The sequence below is a fragment of the Falco rusticolus genome, chromosome 8, assembly GCF_015220075.1.
Source record: "Falco rusticolus isolate bFalRus1 chromosome 8, bFalRus1.pri, whole genome shotgun sequence".
NCBI classification, from domain to species: Eukaryota; Metazoa; Chordata; class Aves; order Falconiformes; family Falconidae; genus Falco; species Falco rusticolus.
Genome location: NC_051194.1, coordinates 43,621,429 through 43,640,391, shown reverse-complemented (window position 1 = coordinate 43,640,391; position 18,963 = coordinate 43,621,429). Strand labels below are relative to the sequence as shown.

General features: G+C 40.3%; 1 protein-coding gene across 1 annotated transcript in view; it reads right to left on the bottom strand.

Moving 5' to 3' along the window:
- Window positions 1–18,963, bottom strand: part of CERS6 (ceramide synthase 6) — a 124,610-nt gene that overhangs the window by 84,153 nt on the left and 21,494 nt on the right. Inside the window, exon 2 of the mRNA XM_037398748.1 lies at window positions 287–392. Within this exon, the coding sequence (XP_037254645.1) occupies window positions 287–392 (106 nt within the window). The remainder of the gene's footprint in view (window positions 1–286; window positions 393–18,963) is intronic.

The following is an 18,963-nucleotide window of genomic DNA, read 5'->3' as shown; positions in this document are numbered from 1 at the left end:
TGTGGAAATTTCTAAAAGGTAAGAAGCCAAAAAGTAGGTGGCCATATGGCACCTATAATGTATTTCCGTTACAACTTTTTTTTTATTAAAAGCTTACAGGAGATGTCATGAAGGGATGGACAACTGCTCAAGTTGTCATACCAATGACAACCTTGGCATTTGTATATTCTGATTTTAGCTGTAAAAAAGGAACACTGCATTTAGTGGTTAGCTTTGTTTTGTTCAGACGTAGTTTACAGTGCCATATCCCACTTTATAAGGTAAATATTTTATTTAAATACTCTACCTTTGTAATAGCTGTGAAAACTTTTTCCAGGATAGCATTAGGTTGAGCTTTCTGTGGTCCGTTGGCTTGGACTTTAAGGCCTAAGGCACATGGTTTAGCAATGAACCTGTGAGAAACAGAAGAACAAAAAAAACCAAACAACCGAGTGAAATGCTTCAGTTATTTACTTCATTGCTGTTATCAATCAATGACATGGGGTAAATGTGCAAACATTATAACCCTGCCAACAAAAGCAACACTTAGCCTTACAGCTCAAAAGCAAGCTCATACAGGCGATTACATTGCAAAATAAGTAACATCACTTTGAAGGATGAAAGGAACTCCATGTGGAGCACATAAAACTGAGGATTTTCTTTCATGTTGTGAAAAAAAAGGATAGAACAAAAGCATGAGGAATGCCTCCTAGAAAAACACCAACCAATGAAAAGAGCAGGGCAGCTTGCAGAGATGGGGAGCACGTAATATTCTCCTCCAAACAGAGCCTTTTTCATAAATCAGTTTCCAGGGTAGCTACTGCCTCAGGACTCATTCTGCAGTGGAAACTAAACAAGTCCTTAAAGGCAGCAAGCACTTAAGCTGCCCAGTCAATACAATTTTCTAAACCCTAAAGTTCAAACAGTATTGAGATATGCCTCAAAGACTTTGCTTTTCCTTCAAACTCTTCTGCTAAAATACAAAGCTGTCACAGATTCAAAGACCAATCTGTAAGTTCAACCAGTTGAACTTACTGGTGTAAGTATCGGGTGTCCCCGATACATTTTAGAGATGAATTACATAGCTTATATTACATACACTCAAAGATCACCATTCCACTTATTAAAACCTAAATTATTTGTAACTATGAGTCCAACTCTGGAAACCCCACAAAAGCTACAAAGTCTGTATAGGAATCACATTCATATATGAACAGTAAGAACTTCTGCCATTTCGAACTATGTAACCCTTGATTTCATCTAAAAGACTTCAATTTCCTAAGACTTTATTTGCCAGCAGGGACCAAAACAAACACACTCAGTAAAGAAGTAGTTCCATGTTTATCCAGCTGAATGACCACAAACTCTTAAAAATCATGGAATTCACATCCACATGCAAGCCCCATTTTAAGCACTGTTTTGAGCTACAACTGCTGTCCCTGCTATGTTTAAGACAGCACAGCTGATTAAAGAGAATTAATGCTAAGTAATGTTACAGTGGTTACAGCAATAGCATTTGGTAAAGGAAAATGGGTGATACCATATTAACTTGTTTTCCTTGGTTTTTCAAGGAAAAAATTATTTATAACATTCCCATATGAAAGCCAATTCTATAGCCTGAAATCAATATATGCCTACTAACTACTTGCAAGGGGGGTGGGAAGCCATATGTACAAAGACATGCAGTGTATCAGTGAAGTCGCTATTTGAAACTTGTATGTTATGAGAGGAAAAAAACCCTACTGTACGCTGTAAAAGTTTGGTTGCAATCTGGATTGGCTGCAGATTGTAACCATACTGCTAGCTCCATAACATCAACCAAATCGATGCACTGCATCACATATCAATTCCCTGCTTTAGGATTAAGAGCTCTGACAGTACCATTTTCACTGCTGAGCTTGAGAAGAAAGCAGTCCTTTTTAACACTCATGAAACAGAAGCATGTAAGCTCTGTACATTTTATATGCAAATACACTTTAACACACTGATCTAAGCTACACTGGAAACTTGCATATAACTTGAAGTATAAAGTGACAAAAGAAGCAAGAATTGTCTTTAGTTCAACACAGGCATAACCAAACCAGTGCCGGACACTGCTGTTAGCTGATAACCAAAAGGTAGCTGAAAAAGCTAACAAAATGCTGATGGAATCTGATGTCAGAAATTTACTTTTTAATTCTAAGGAGTTGTAAAACACTTCTAGCCGTGTAATGGAGGAGCTGAGAATGCATCTATGTCCCTGTTTGTACCAAAAACCTGGAAAACACAGAAAAATTCCAGTCTTCAAGAAGTTCAAACAATTTCTGGAAGAGAAAGCGATAGACCCAGACAAGAATCAAGCCTAAGAGAGATGGTAAAGGGGATGTCTGTCAGCATTCAAGCTAATTTTATAAAGTCCTGCAAGGAAACACTTCTAAGTAGAGACAGGGCAGAGGAGTACTGTAGGTGGAATAAAAACATATAGAAATGAAAGACATCTTCATCAGCTTCATGCATTCATGGAGAAACCCAAGCTCAGCCTTCACCATAAGCAGCAAAATCAAGAAACATTCATTAAATAAACACAAAAATAAAAATTGTTTCAGATGGATTTTCTGGGCACTTACAAAGTCAGTCTCCTCTGAGATAAGATTTGATTTGGGTTTTTTTGTTTGAAGGGTGTGGTTTTTGTTTGTTTGGGTGGGGGGGTGGTTTTTTGTGGTTTTTCAGGGTTTTTTTACATATATACAACTTTCAACTCCTGTTTTGCTTTTCTTGCACTGCTGAGTGAAGGAATGGGATAGCCATGATATAAATCCAATAGAAAATCAGTTCTCTAAACATGCTAATGTAAAAGAAAAAAAATACATGGTAAAGTCAAAAGCAGATTAAAAAGTCCCAGTTAGAAAAAAATCCACAAGAAGCAATTCCAAGCTTCATGCTGAGCTGATCTTCATTTAAATCTAAGCAAACCAGCTGGGTTTGCTTAAATGCCATTCTTAAAATGGCATGTCTTGCTAATGAACAGCCGAGAAAAATCCAGGACAATTCACACATACAGTGTTTGTCTAAATTTTAATAAGAGAAGAGAATTGTAATATTGATGTTATATCCATTACCTAAAATGAAATACATTTTCTGCTTCAACTCTGTATTTTCTAAACAGGAATATTTATTCGTCTTCCTTTGCCTCTTATGTTTTTCACAAGCACAGGAAAAATGGGTATGTGACCTGAACCAGAGTTCGTCCACAAGGACGGCAAAGCACAGTAAGGACATGTAGAGGGTAAATGGCTGCAAGACACAGGATGACCTTCTACGTCAGCGAGGTAGGAACAGGGAAAGCTAAAAAAATCCCCAACCTGAACCACAAAGGTCTGTCTCCTGATACGCTCTTGTGGTATTTCTCCACTTTTGGGGGGGAAAAAAAAAAAAAGCTTTAAAAAAAATCCCCTCCAGAGATTGTAAAGCAATTTTGACAGAAACATTTTATATGCCTGCAATACTGAGCAGGTCTGACCACCAATTCAAGTGTGCACACAAGTGATTCCCTTTGGTGGAATTGGTAAAAGTTAAGATATCTTTTTTTCTTTTCATACAAAAACTTAACGGATTCAAGCTATACTTTGCAGTTTAAAAAATGTTTTTCAAGGTTAAAATAGAATTTTAAAGTAGAATTTAATCAACAGAAACCCAAATACAACACCAGGTGCCACGAAAAGCATCATTAACATAATTCTCTCCAATAGTTTTCTGTAATAATTTAAATAGATTCATCAGTAAACAAAAACAGAATTAGTGTTTGATACATGTACAAACTATAAGTATGAGCATTTTGCCAAATGTTGCACTTCTTTTAAGCACTATTCATTTTTTCCATTTCTGCTAACGCTGTGGTATTCAATTCCCTAAGCAGTCTTACTAAAACCCATGGGACTATTTATTACATAAGGTACTGCAATTAAGAGGAAAGAACTATTATGAAAGAGTAAGGAAAGCAGAATTGAGTATATTGTCAGTTTTCTCTTTAAAACATGCAAATCTCAACAAATGTCATACCAATATCTCTTTTTCAATGGATTCCAGTATAGCTAAATTGAAAGCTGATATTCATTTACACAGAAATTAAAGGACAAGTATTTTTTGCTGAACGCAGCCGCATATATTCTGGGTCTAGAAATGAAAGACCAACATAAATAAGGAGATTAAACACAGAATTCAGGTACCTTTTTAAAAGCAGCTTCCTCCTTCAGTCTACAACCACACTTACAAAAAACCCCAAATGAACCAAAAAGCCCATAGCCAGCCAGTTCAGACAGTGTGGGTTATGACAGAACACTGGAATAGAAAGCACTCAGCCTCTGCAGGTTCGTAAATACTGCACCATCTGCCTGAACATGACAAGCATTTCTGAGTGTCCTGTACCCCTGAAGGCAGATGCTGGTTTGCATTTTAGATCCTATCTCTTTTTCTCAAATTGATCTTTTACAACAGCAATAACAAGGCCTTATACTCCACCCCAAACCTAGAGATCAATTTTTCCTCTACAAAGGAGTCAAGAAACCCTCTGCAAAATGAGCCCTCACCTCTCCTAGAGCATAAAAAGAAGCACCATTTCACCATAAGTATGTAAATTTGAACAAGAGCAAGTACCATTTTGGGTTTCCCACTTGGACTATAACAAATGCCAGCTAGACAAAGACAGCCACTATTACAATTGATGAATAAGCAGAAAAAGGAGAATAGGAAAAAAAACAACAATCACCAAACTGAAAATTAACTTTGCCCTGGTGGAGGAAGGTAAATACCAGTTAGGCACCACTTGCTCTTTGCAGTGATCACAGTGGGCACCAAGGATCCCACCCGGCCAACGACTCTGGGAAAAATGAACCCCCAAATCCACATTCTCTCAGAAGCCATTCCCACCACTCCACACGAGATGTCCAGATCCTCACATTCATAAAATTACAGCTTAAAAATATGCTCGTTCCACTGCCTGAGCACTCCACACCCAACGAAAGTTTCTCTTTAGAAATACGATGAACAGATCAGATCCACAATGAGCATAAACCATCCTGGGCACATCAATAGAAAATAACTGCAGCATCACTGAGAAAATAAGCTCTAATAGAACAGTAAGGAAAATGCCCCCACTGACTCATAGAAGTCTTTCTGTTCTCCTTTACTGGCTATTTGAACCTTACTAATTAATTACGATGTAACCATTTTAGTTTACTGCTTATCATCTTGCCAATTTATGTCATTTTAATCTCAGAATAAACCAGAAATGTTAGCGTTGACCCTCATAATCCTTGGAGGCTGATGTTCATTAGCACTAGCAAAGTCTGCATTAAACAAATATCTTATTTTAAAATATCACATGTGGAGGAAGAAAGAAGTTAAAAGGATCCTTTTTTGCCTGTGATTCTCTGGATTTCACTACAAGTCAAATAGCCCTACTTGTGACCTGTAATCTTTGCCCTGAATCCAGCCAGAAACTAATATATAGCAACTCTTTAGTCATCTGGGGCATTGGAAATACGTCTGTAGGGTACTCCTATAGCATGTGAATGCAGTGTTTCCATACCAGCAAGTCATCTGCCATTTCTGAGCTGACCACAGTGGGTGCCCTTTAGCCAATCCATGTTTGACAGCTTCCCGGCAGCTTTGAAGATGCTTAAACCACCACAGAACCCACAACATGTAAATAGGGATTACAGCGATTTTAAACAGCCCAAAAAGTCTGCAAGAATTAAGGCTTTCCAAACAGGGCCAGAAGAACCCGCCTCAAAAAAAGATGATTAAGCTAACAGGGCTAATGAATATTTGCCTCATGTAATTAAATATGCTGCATTTTTATTTTTTTTTTTTAACGTATAGGGCGATATAAAGAAAATACTCAATGGCTTGCTCTAAACCTTCAATCTGAGAAATCTCAGTCTTAAAATAATCCATGTTAGCTGGCAAGTGATACATGTTAACCAGTTCAAGGCAGGTTTGGATTCCTTCCCATGCCCTTTGAAGTGATAAAATTGTACTGCTTTGCAATGCTTATTTGTCAAATGTTTCTGCTTTATTTAGAAACTCACTTCATTTCACCAAAATTCTCTCCAGAACATGACAGCAAGAATCCAAAAACTGAAACCTGTAAACCTTTCTCCATTTTACTGAGGCAAATAAACAAAAGAAAGACAAAAAAACCCAAACCAAAACAAAAAAACCAAACAAACCACAAACAAAAAAACTTCAAGCCCACAACTCTCTCCCCTCTCTCAAACTCAAACCCCGTGAGCTGATAAGAACGGGTCCCAGGAATGGGAAGCAATAAGTCTGAATGAACAAAAAAGTATGCTATAGATCCCCCCTCACCCCATCCCACTGTGGGAGGATAATTGTTTACTATCTGATCTTTGATTTTACTATACTGTCCTAATATAATCTGCAACAAAAGCTACTGAACTCAAATCCAACTATTTTTACAAAAGTACAAGGACAAGATTATTCATTCAAGAGAACCTAAATCAAGATAAGGTTCTTTGATGTAGATGAAAAAGGGTGTTTAACATTTCTGCATTTAAAACTGGCGTACCTAAAACAAGTCACCATCATGAGGTATGGAGCTGCAAGTAGTCTTACCATGTCCCAAACCTACATACAATTGCCAACAAAATAAGCTTAGATTTTTATTCTTAAAAAAGTGTATGGACTTCCTCTATCAGACTTAATAAGCTGACCTGCCATTCACATGCAATGTGTTTTAAATGTTGTTGTATGTCAAGGCTTTTGAAATCTGTTAAATTTTTATTTTAAAACTTTCAAACTGTGTGCACTGAGACAAGCGACCTGTCTACTCCTTGACCTCGAAACCTCTTCTCAGGATTGCAAGCAAAGACTGAATAAATTTAAGTTTCTTCCCTATTACTGTCATTTCTTAGTTTTGAATTAACCTTCTTGCTCCTTCCAAGTCTTGTTAAAGCAATGACTTTTTCTACCTGGGTGTAACACATTTTAATGGCTAACAGGCTCTGTTAAAACTTCCCACAAATTTGAAATACTTTTTTCCTTTAACATGTTTCAAGTACAGAAAGCTTCCTCCCTCACAAACAACTTTATTTTGTAGCCAACTTCAATATGGAAGCCAACTTGCAAATTTTCATCAGTGCAAGAGAGAAAAACTGAGCTAGTGCACATTTCACACCTTTTCTTTTAAAAAAAAAGTTTGTTGATCACAGCTTGAACCATTCCCTTTTGTCTTTCATTTATCAAAAGTAGGTCATATTATAGACCGACATACAGGACTAAGGGCCTCTTATTACAGCCCAAACTTAAGGAGCCCATCCATCCCCCGACCAACATCTGAGAAAGTACACCAGCCCGGCACAAAGCATCTATATTAAATCACCCTGGAGACTGCTCCTACATGATCTGTGCCAACAGATAAAAATTTCATGAAGCCATCAGGCAGAACCGTGGCTACATAGTCCTCATGAATACTGAGAATATACATTTTTTTGCTTTAGCCTTTCATGTCCACAAAGACATTTGAGTTAATTGCTTGCCAGCGCATGGTGAGAGTTTTAATCTCCCCCTTCCTGTGCTGAGTGAGGGTGCATCTACATTGAGAAATTTGAGAAAACTACAATGAATGTGAAGTTGCAGAGTATCTTTGAGTCATCTCCCAAGAATAATGAACTCTAGTTTGAACTAAATGGTATGCTCTGATTACATACATACAGCATGTCTGTATGGCAGACATAGTTCTGAACTTGGGTATTTACATAAAAGACTGCTCATGTTGCTAGAACCAGATAACTGTAAGCTCCATAACAAAAAAACCCACACACAAACACCACCAAGCAAGCTATCAAGCTATTCCTGCAAATTAAATACGTCTGTCAAATCTCAGGTTTTTATCAGTATATTTACAAATACCAGAGAAGGCAGTTACAACCAGCAAAAGTTCCTCACTATGCTAAAGAGGAGCCCAATCTGTTTTGAAGAGTTTGGCTTTTTTTGAAAGGTTGATGCAGAACAAATTTTCCCAGCTCATCTACTTTATGCTCTCTAAACACAGATTGTTCCAGGGATTTATGATTACAATTGTCTAACTTGTTGGACACTGCTTGCTGGTTTTAAACAGAAACAATCTAAATTTGCTCTAACTACAAGGATGAGTGAAAGAAGAGGCCTGTTTCTAAGCAGATGCTCAACAGATTTACTGCCACAACACACAAAAACAATTGCTGAATTTGTTTTACTATTTTTGTATAGCTGACCTACTTAATTCAGAAGTTACTTGTATTACTAATAAAAAAAAAAGGCAGAAAAATCTTAATAGTCCTAGGACAAATTCAGTAGATAAGTGGGGTAGTCACTTCAGTATACCTATCCTAGCACTGATTTTGGCTCTATGTTTCCCAACACCTTCTGCTACAGAAGAGAAGGATACAATGTCTGAGCACAGGCAGGGGTCTTAACCCAGTTAACCTCATCCAGGTGAGTTAATTTCACTGAAATTTATTGGGTGTGCTGGAAAGTGGGTCACAGCTCCTGCATTGAAACCTTTCCAAAGATAAGAACCTGCCTGCCCAAGTAAGAAGCCCAGCGCACAACTTCATATGTCAGCAAGAGCCTTCTGCTGCTAAGCATCACACCTACTGCCTCAGAGGACAACATGCAGGAGAGCTCAGAGCCAACCCTTTCAGGGGGACCTATTCCCAAACCTCCCAAAATTACTTCAGAAAAGCACACATATGCATCCACCTTTCATCTGAGAGGTTCGATGTTTTTCCTTCTTTTCTTTTTAGAGATGCATTAGCCATTATTTCCACACCACCATCATTATCCCATACCTCTCATGAAATCATACAAGCTAAGCACTATACTGTGGAACCCACGTATGTTTCTAAAATATAAAAGATAAGCAGCTTGTGAGAGAATTCAGCTTACTGAATTAGTGAGGTTTCATCTTTCTTTGGCTCAAATTATTAGACAGCTTTTACACTCAGCAGAGTGGGAAAAAAAATGCTGGAAAATCTTTGGGGGTGGGTTGCTTTTTTCCCCCCAAGGTTTTGAAAGCTTCTTGTTAATGTTTTGAGCTGAGAAACCTTTCCAACAAGCAAACATATTTTTGACCTCAGCATTGCTACAAAGTATTCTAAGTTTCATAAAAAAACTTTAACCAACCAATGAACCAAAAACCCCCCTACCAATCCACACATTGATCATCAATGTCCTTCTACTTCTTAAACACAGAACCAAGTTATCTGAAATCCTTCCTAACAAAGGGCATCGCTCATACCTTGTAAAAAACTCAAAAGTACACAGTAAATCGAACTAGCAGTAGAAAACGCATCTATTGCAATACTTGGACCTCAGGGAGCATGGCTGGCAACAGCCTGCCGCACTGCTGAGAGCTGGTGGAACTAATGGTGTGGAATGAGAAACTGCTCATCTAAAATAAGGAAGCAAAATCCAGTACTTCACTGAGCGCAGGTATTTGCTACCATCTGACATGGGCAGAGTTCTAGAACCCAGTGGTGGCAGAAGCTGATGCATCACTATGTGTGGGCTCTATCCGGCTTCCTCCATTGGCCAGATACCCCCCTGAAATACCATTCGCTAGTACTCAAGTACTGCCACAACCCCTGTAAAACCACTCCCATGCATTTTTCTGCTTTGACAGAAAGTATTCTTTTCTTTAATATATCAAAGATGGATATAAAAGGTAGATTAAACTACACCTGTAACACGTGATGCAAATGGAGTACTGATACAAACATGCTAGCTGTATAAAACTGCTCCATCTCTGCTTGCAAGAGCAATGCTTCACCTTCAAAAAGGTTTCAGTAGTTTTTCAGCTGGGAAACAAAGTGCCCTATAAATTCAGCATATTGTCCTAGCAAAACAGCATTCAGCATAAAGTGGTTTTTCACATTTTGGATGCTATGTAAGTGAAAAATGGTTTTATACAGATCAGCTTTAGCGAAGATAATTTGGTCACAGAAATATGGTTGGGGGCAATAAGGGACTCAAGGGCTTCCACCCAAGAATACTTTCACATAATAGAAAGTTTTACTTTACTCAACAGTGTGTGAAAGGTAGCTGTGATAAAAAAAAAAAAAAGGATGTAGTAGCTGTATTTCAGCTTGCAAACTTACTGGTTAGGGCAGTGCTAATACACACCATTTTAAGTAAATAAAACAAATTATCCTCATCACTCAACAGCTGTATTATGAAATGCTTTGTCCTACAGAGTTACTCTTAAGAAACATGATTGATATGACTGACCCATATCATTCAATTACTGTAAAACTGTTTCTTTTTTGCAGCTGGATTTCTCACATTCATATTGTCCTGCCTTTTTTCTTTTGACTGAACATACCCCACTAAAAGTCACATCTCCCCATTATGCAAAGTCAAAATTACCCCCTTTTTCCTAAGATTTTGCTCCAATCACAAAAGACATGACCAATAACATCTGTATAGCTTAAACTACATTTGCACACCTGCTAGCTCCCATCACAAGCTGCAGGCCAAACCCCATTGATGATGGCCCCAATTCCAGCTCCTGTTCATACATACTGCTAAACCCTTTCACCCCACTGAATCCATAAAACCTACTTAATCCTTCCTCTCACAAGTGGAAAGGTTAGGGAGAAGTCTATCTCAAGCTGTACTTTAGTTCATAACTGGACTGACTGGAGCAGACGGTGTTCAGCCACCAGCATGGGAATACCCCAGCACAGCGCCTACTAACAGTGCTCCAGTTGCTTGTCCAGATAGTATGTTACTATAAAATGGGACAAAAGCAAGGCCAAATGCTTACAAACAGAAGTAGCTGTTTTCCAAACATGGAAGCAATTTTTTTTTTTTGTTCCCTATGACAAAGTGACCTGCTTAGTGGATGAGGGAAAGGCTGTGGATATTGTCTACCCGGGCCTTTGTAAAGCCTTTTACACCATCTCACACAGTATTCTCCTGGAGAAACTGGCTGCTCATGGCTTGGACAGGTATACGATTCACCAGGTAAAAAAACGGCTGAAGAGCCAAGCCCAAAGAGTAGTGGTGAATGGAGTTAAATCCAGTTGGTGGCCAGTCACAGGTGGTGTTCCCCAGGGCTCAGCACTGGGGCGAGTTCTGTTCAATATCTTTATCAATGATCTAGACAAGGGCATTGAGTGCACCCTCAGACAGTTTGCAGACAACACCAAGCTGGGTGGGAGTGTTGATCTGTTTGAGAGCAGGAAGGCTCTGCAGAGGGATCTGGACAGGCTGGACCAAGGGGCCAAGGACAACTGTATGAGGTTCAACAAGGAGAAGTGCTGGGTCCTGCACTTGGGTCACAACAACCCCACACAACGCTACAGGCTTGGGGAAGAGCGGCTGGAAAGCTGCCTGAACAAAAAGGACCTGGGGGTGCTGGTTGACAGCTGACTGAACATGAGCCAGCAGTGTGCCCAGGTGGCCAAGAATGCCAACAGCATCCTGGCTTGTATCCAAAACAGTGTGGCAGCAGGACAAGGGCAGTGATTGTCCCCCTGTACTCTGCACTGACAAGGCCACACCTTGAATACTGTGTTCAGTTTTGGGCCCCTCATTACTAGGAAGACATGGAGGTGCTGGAGCATGCCCAGAGAAGAGCAATGAAACTGGTGAAGCATCTGGAGCACAAGTCTTATGAGGAGCGGCTGAACAAACTGGGGCTGTTTAGCCTGCAGAGGAGGAGGCTCAGGGGAGACCTTATCACTCTCTACAAGTATGTGAAAGGAGGTTGTAGGCAGATGGATGTCAGTCTCTTCTCCCAAGTAACAAGCAATAGGACAAGAGGAAACAGCCTCAAGTTGCACCAGGGGAGGTTTAGATTAGATAAGAAAAATTTCTCCACCAAAAGAGTTATCAATCATTGGAACAGGCTGCCCAGGAATGTGGTGAAGTCACCATCCCTGAGGTATTTAAAAGACATGTAGATGTGGTGCTTAGGGATGTGGTTTAGTGGTGGCCTTGGCAGTGCTAGGTTAATAATTGGATTTGATGGCCTTAAATGTCTTTTCCAACCTAAAAAAAGTCTATGATTCTATGCATGCATAAAGTTATAAGCATTTCAGTTTCTCCTGAAACTCTGTAAGACCAAAGAGCTGAAGTGGGGAGGGACTGCAAGCTTTCTCCAGAATAGCAACAAGAATTGTACAAATGTAGAGAAAGGTCACAAATAAGTATTTTTGCAGCCAGCTGTCTAATGCTTTCTTTCTTTGTAATGTCTAAAAATAAAGAGTTTAGTCACTCTGTGACTTTCCAAGTGCAGATGAGGCAGAGGGAGAAGGGAATGGAAGGGGAGATGCACTCTAGTCACCCCCACTTTTCACACACAGTGCCTCCTCTCAGCTGCCCTCCACCAGCATCATCAAGGGTGTAGAAGGTATGGATGCTACAATGCTGAAGGCATCACTCATTTTTTGCACTCAGTAAAATCAGCATACGCGAGTCTGGGTCAGTAGTAAAATTCAGGTCTCCAAAATTCTAGCACACTGCTAAAGGTCAGTGGAGATAAAAATATTCTCCCAACTTTTAAAAAAGCTGCGGCTTAGGGACTTTCTAGACCAAAAAAGGCATCTTTGCATGCAGCAGTCCCCAAAGAGCTGCTCCTCCCTCCAAAGCTGCACTACTAACTCACTGAGCCCATGCAAACTTTCAACGCTTTGTGGCAGAGCTCCCGTGTAAGCTCAGACTGTATGAAGACAACAATCTTCCTTTGTTTTGAACTCGTCACTTACCAGTTTAATTTCTGGCCTTTACTCCTTGCACTGGGTAAAAATGAACAGTCAATCCCAGTGCATCCTTTCTGTGCCAGTCCTGTCTCCTACTTCTGTCCACCACTTCCTGAAACGGTGGATGTATCACAGAGCTGATATATGCCTTTATTTCCCCAAGTATGGGACAACCAAAGCTAAGAGCCAGCCATAAAACATCTACATATGAAAAGACACATGGCTCAAATGAGATTAAATGTCGTACTGAGAAAAGAGCAGGAAGAAAGCATAGATAGAAAGGGAAGATCAACAATTTAATTTTTAAGTCACAATAGGTCACACTAATACAATGACTCTGTTCTAACCCACCAGACCCTGCAGCATTACTTAATCTTTTACTTTGGTTACATTTTCAATATATGAGAAAAAAAATAAAAATAAAAAATTTGTGAGCAATATTTGTGTCTACTTTAAAGCCACAGCCAAGGTGTATTATCCATGAACCTCTGGGCACATACACACACTCTTAATGCAGCTCTCCTCCATCCACCAAGGCTGCTTCCAAGATGCAAAAAGAAGCTTCAGTTAACTGACACTTAGCAGCTTCTGGATCATGTCCAAGTAGCTCAGAACAACTGTCTAAAGAAGTAAAAGCCTCAGTAATAATTTTGATTAATAACATAACTCTGCCCACTAGAAAGCCAACACTACTTCCCCAGGTTCCTCCATGGTAGTTCTTAGCCTGGTCATTAAGCGATAGCTTGTCTCATCAATGTCCTCTTATATTCTAATTTATTTTCCTTAATCTGATCTATTTATTACCAGGAAGCAAAATAATGAAGGATGTAGTTAAAAATCCCTAGTGATACTCTTAACAACAACCAGCCCATCTGATATTATGACAAAGGACTGTAGCAAGTCATAAAACAGAACTGAACAGTTCAGCAATGCCCTCCCGGAAACTATTAAAAGGTGTCTGAAATATTGAGAAATTATATTGTTCACCTAGAACAGGAGTTTAGTTAGTTACACCAAGTTAACATGCATTTTTTGAAAACAGAGAAGACAGAAGATGCTTTACATTCAACGGAACATTAAAAAAATAATTTAAGTCTTTAAAATCTTTCAGTGCTTGTCTAGCTCAAGGAACTCACCCTGCTGCCCTCCTCCATGGGTTCTGCAACCAGTCCCTGAGCAAAGGCAGGTGCTGCATGACTGGCAATGCCCAAATCTTTGCCCATCTGCTACAAGTATGTATTTGTGTTTGAGCAAATGACCCTGCCTGCCTGCACAATTTATAAGCATGCTTTATTCCCGAACATTGTCATCACTCTGTCTGGGAGAGGCAAAAACTTCAAGTCCTGAAAGAAAAGCACACACCACAAAATATTTAAATATTTGTAAGCTGCTGCTTTGTCCTTTTGGGAGTTTGGCCCAAACTCCCTTTGGACCTTTGGTGCAAATCCTATTTCTCCCTACCATCAGGAGATAGGATATGTTTCAGAAACTTTCCTGCTGTGAGGTGAAAGCTCACACTACATCTTTATTCTGGTGAAAGCTGTTCCCTTTGAAGAGGGAACAGGTATGGATCCCTCACAGTAGGACGGTTGTATTTCTGTAAGCAGTTGAAATAGGGACGGTTGGTTTGACTTGGACGTTAAGCTTTCATTCCAAGAGCTAGGACACAAAATAGTCTAACCTTCTGAGAGAACTTCTCAAGATGAACCAATTTTCATCCTAGCTAGCAGGTATTAGTCAGATGAACACAATGGTGTTCATTCATGGTTTTTTTTATGTGTGCGAGTGCGTGTATATATGTATACAGAAACAAACACATATATATACATACAGCATAGGTAATGGCATAGATATTTATACACTTGTGTATATATGTGTGTATACACAAACTTCAGCCTATTGTCTGACTACTCAACTAGAAGAATTGGAGTCTTATTTCTTTCCTGATGCTTCGCATGAATTCAGAACAAAGCCCTGTTCCTTACTAGTACAAAAATCTAATTCCTCAGTTTATTTCTAATTAGTTTCCAATACAAAAAGCTAACAGATACATACAGATATTCAGGAAACCTATTTCTGGAGAAGCGTGCACCCAAACTACACAATAAATTGTTTTGCCTATTTTATCCTTAAATTGAATTTACTTAAAGAGGTAAGGACTGTTCAAATTCACAGCTGGAGTTTCCAGCTGGATCCAATTAGGACAGGGCAGGCTCCCCCAAGCTGACCCCACCTGCCTGGGCCAGCACCCTGAGCAGGGGCAGCTACCTGAAGCACTCAGGCTTCCTCCCCCAAAGTTGTCCCACTCCACCACCTTGACTGTAGCCACAGAAGCAGCAGATTAGGGCTTTGAAAAATTGAAGACTATCCCTGCCCATCTCCCCAGAAAAGCATTGAGTTTTCAGCTGGATCAGTGACCTGGTTCAATTCACTCCATCAGCACAGCATCACTAAACTGAGACGAAACCAAACCTTCATGTGAACTCTAGAAGCTCAAGTTAAGCCATCACAGGTCCACACTCAGATTCTGCTTCGGAAATCTGACTTTGGTATTTCTTCAAAATATTCTGAGAAAAGGAATTTTTAAAAAAAGCACATCAGGATACCCATAATTCAAAATAATTATTATGAATTACTTTTTCTGAAAGAAGTGTTTCAGCACAATATTTGTAAAAATACCTATATGAATGCTCACACCTGAAACCTTGAAAACCAGCTCAGCCAGACCCCTTCTGAGAATTAGTGTCTACCTGTATTGTATGATCACTAAATACCATTCTGACAGGTCAAAACATTCAACAACAACAAAAAAAGCAACTAGTTCTCACTAGCTCCCAAGCTTTCCTGTACATTTTTCATCTTTGTCTTTCTATTCTATTTCAGGTTATTTCTGAATTTTCTTATTGCTTTCCTGTTTGATTGCCACCTCAGCAGGTCACTCTTTTGGAAAGGGAGAGACACAATCTGGAAAGCAGCTGCGGCTCTGCATCCACAAGCACAGAGCCCACAGCCCTCCAGATGAATTCTGACCCTCTATGTGCTCCACTGTCTATTGGGAAGCCAGGGAAACCAGTGCCTGTGTTTGAAATGCAGACCCTTTGTTTTCTGCCTTCCATACTGAGGCTTTCCCAAAGCAAACTCCACCATCACAGGCAAACAATGAGTTTTGCACACAAAATGCTCATAACACAGCTGACAGGCATCTCATTGTACTCCTAATGCACGGTAAACAATTAGGGATTGGACAAAGCAGTGCAAGAACAAATCCTATTAACAAATAATAGGATTTGCTAGCAGATCACCCAAATGCCACTTTGGAAATGACTCCCTGGGCTGCTGCAGCCAGAGACAGCAGATAGGGAAGGAAGCCTTGTGGCGTGACACATTGGTGAGCTGCACACACGGCTACCAGCCAGCCATGGGAGCTCACTGCATGAAACAATGCTGGCACACCAGTTTTGTGAGCAACTGAAAATGCTGCAGCATGTGTCAAACAGAAGAAAAGAAATAATCTCCTATCTTGGGTATCTGTGAACCATTTACAGCTTGGATCCATAACCAAGTGTATTTTGTACATCAAAACACAAAGGAGACTGTTACAATCCTATTTTCATTTAGCTCATTACAAGATTTTTGTCAGCAATTTACACACTCCAACTTCAAATAATCCCATAAAGGACAACTGACTGAAATGTGACTCCCTCCTAGAATGGGTATATAACTGCCCACCTCTACCAACAGAGAGTTTAGCAAAAAAAAACCCACAAAGATGTGGGCAGGTGGGTATTTGAAGGAGCCTGACACTGTAATGTTGTCCCTGAGTGATTGCTATTACATGGCACCAATAAGTGATGCTGATATGGTAACACATGGGGTGTCTCCTTTTCTATTACAGTCTGAAAAAAAAGGAGACAAACTCCCAGTGCTGAAAACCAGGCAGAGCACTTATCCACCCTGGCAGGTCACAAAATACTTGCAAAATAACAGTTTAAGATTTAAAAGTGGCAAGTATTTTTACTCATTGTATTTCTGTTTAGGGGTGCTATATGCCTTCTAATCTCCTTGGGATCATTGGAATTGTCTTGCTTAGTTGTTTTCAAATACACCACAGCTCATGCTGCTTGGGATAAAAGCAGCTTCCACACACCGTGACCGTACCACCACATTACAGAGGAACTGGACCCTGAACTGAATTGGTTTAGTACCTTCTATTAGAATATAAAGCCAGAAACTAATAACCAAAACTGGGAACCCATATGAGTTATAATCATGTCATTATGGACAATTTTTACACAACTGTAGACCATGAGTTTTATTTTTTAAGTGGGAAGAAACATGATTCTTAAGATTGGTCAAGTAATTCTTATTTAGGAGTATAAGTAAAAAGTCAGAAGGAAAAATATTCTGCCTTTAAAAAAAGCTGTGACCAGGCAATGAGAGGGGTGCGGCTTCAGTAAAGCAGCAATGCGGATACTCCTGAAGGCACAGGCTAACCTAGCCCAATCACCAAAACCCATCCAGCAGAACTTAAAAGACACAAGCACACTGCCTTGTTGGGGATCACCTCTTCCATAGGTCTTTAGAGCTTGTCAAATTGCTCTGGGTACCGCAGTAAACTGAGCATTCTGGTGCGCACGGAGAATTATGAGATAGCTCGGCAGAAAAGGCACAGGAGCTATTTAGTATGGTATCTAGTATGCTGGCCTGCCAACTCAAATGGAAGCAACAGCCAGTCTCTCACCCAGCTGGGTTAGAGATTAGACATGTGTAATATTGCTGCACTTGAAGCATGGAGTGCTGTATGCTTGGCAAGAGGAGATAGAAAGGAAGGGATGAAACAGTGTGGGGAAATACCTACACAGGAATCACTGCAGGACTCATTTTGAAGACTCCATACAGCTTGTTTGCCCAGGCAAACGCAAGTGTCTATATCCCAACATATGCATTTAGCCAGCGTGCTGCTAAGAGCCTTGCACTTCCCTGTTGCATACAATCCAAAACATTCAGCATGCACATCAGTTAAGTATCTGCACAGTCTGAACTGTGGCAAGGCTTTGCAATCATTGAGAGTGCTTGATAATTACCAATGTTACACAGAATTACAGATCAAGCCCTGCCTTCCCTTGAGAACAAATTAGACATGACATCTATATCCTGGATACATGAGGAAGTATCACAGCCCAAGATCATAGCTCACTTAGAGTGGGACTGGAAATGTCAGGCCAGCAGACATAATGCCTCAGAAGGATACTCAGAGCAGCTCCTGTGAGCAAGCACCTCCTTTCAGCTCCTGGGCTGACAGTCACTTTCTTGACATGCATGTCAGACATTGTCCTCTAGAGAAATGTTACTGACACAGCCTGGCTCCCAAAGAGTATGACCACTGCTCCACACCTACAGCCAGGAACACAAAGAAAAAGTCTTCAGAATACACAGAACTATGGCATAATCACAAATTTTACTTTACAAGAGGAAATAGTGATGAACTTACTCCACTGCAAGATCAGCTTCTACCTACAGGGAGATCTTCTGAGCTTTAGAGAGAAGCACCTGCAAAACCAAAGAGGAATGGAAGAAGGAAGGCTGGGGAACGCTGTTAGACCAAGGTTAGCAGCATGCAGAAGCTACCCTTTTGCAGGCCTAAAGCATGTGAATATTGTTGACTGACACATACAGGGCAGCTAAAGAGAAAGAAAACCTCGGAGGAGTTCCCATGAAGCCTACAAAACCTCCCCTGGGCGAAGCACCATCTCTGCTTTTCTCTTGCCCCATCACTGCAGCCCCCCCTCCTTGCTGACTGAAAGCTGGAAACTCTCTTCAAGAGCCTCTCCAGCTGGCAAGAACGAACACTGGAGGCATAGCCAGTGCTGCAAAAGAGCAGTGATCAAGAGCAAACAGCAAGAAACTGCAAAGCTGCAGGAAGGTATGCTCCAGCACCACTGCCTTCTTCACCACAGTGAAGGAGAGCCTCAGGCTAGGGAGGGTAGGAAGCCAGGGTGTAACCAACGAGGATGGGTTTTATGCAACCTCCCAGTACAGTTTCAGCTACATTTCAGAGCAGCTGCAGGAGCCGAAGTCTGTTCCCTGGCTTTCAGTTGGGTAGGGTTTTCCAGTAGCAGATGCAAGTGGCTCAATAACAAAACCAGTTATTAAAGAATGCAGAACAGGTAAAAGCCCTGTTGGTCAACAAAAAAGCCCCGTGCTTCAGTTAACGAATGGCTCTAGAAAGAAAACTCTA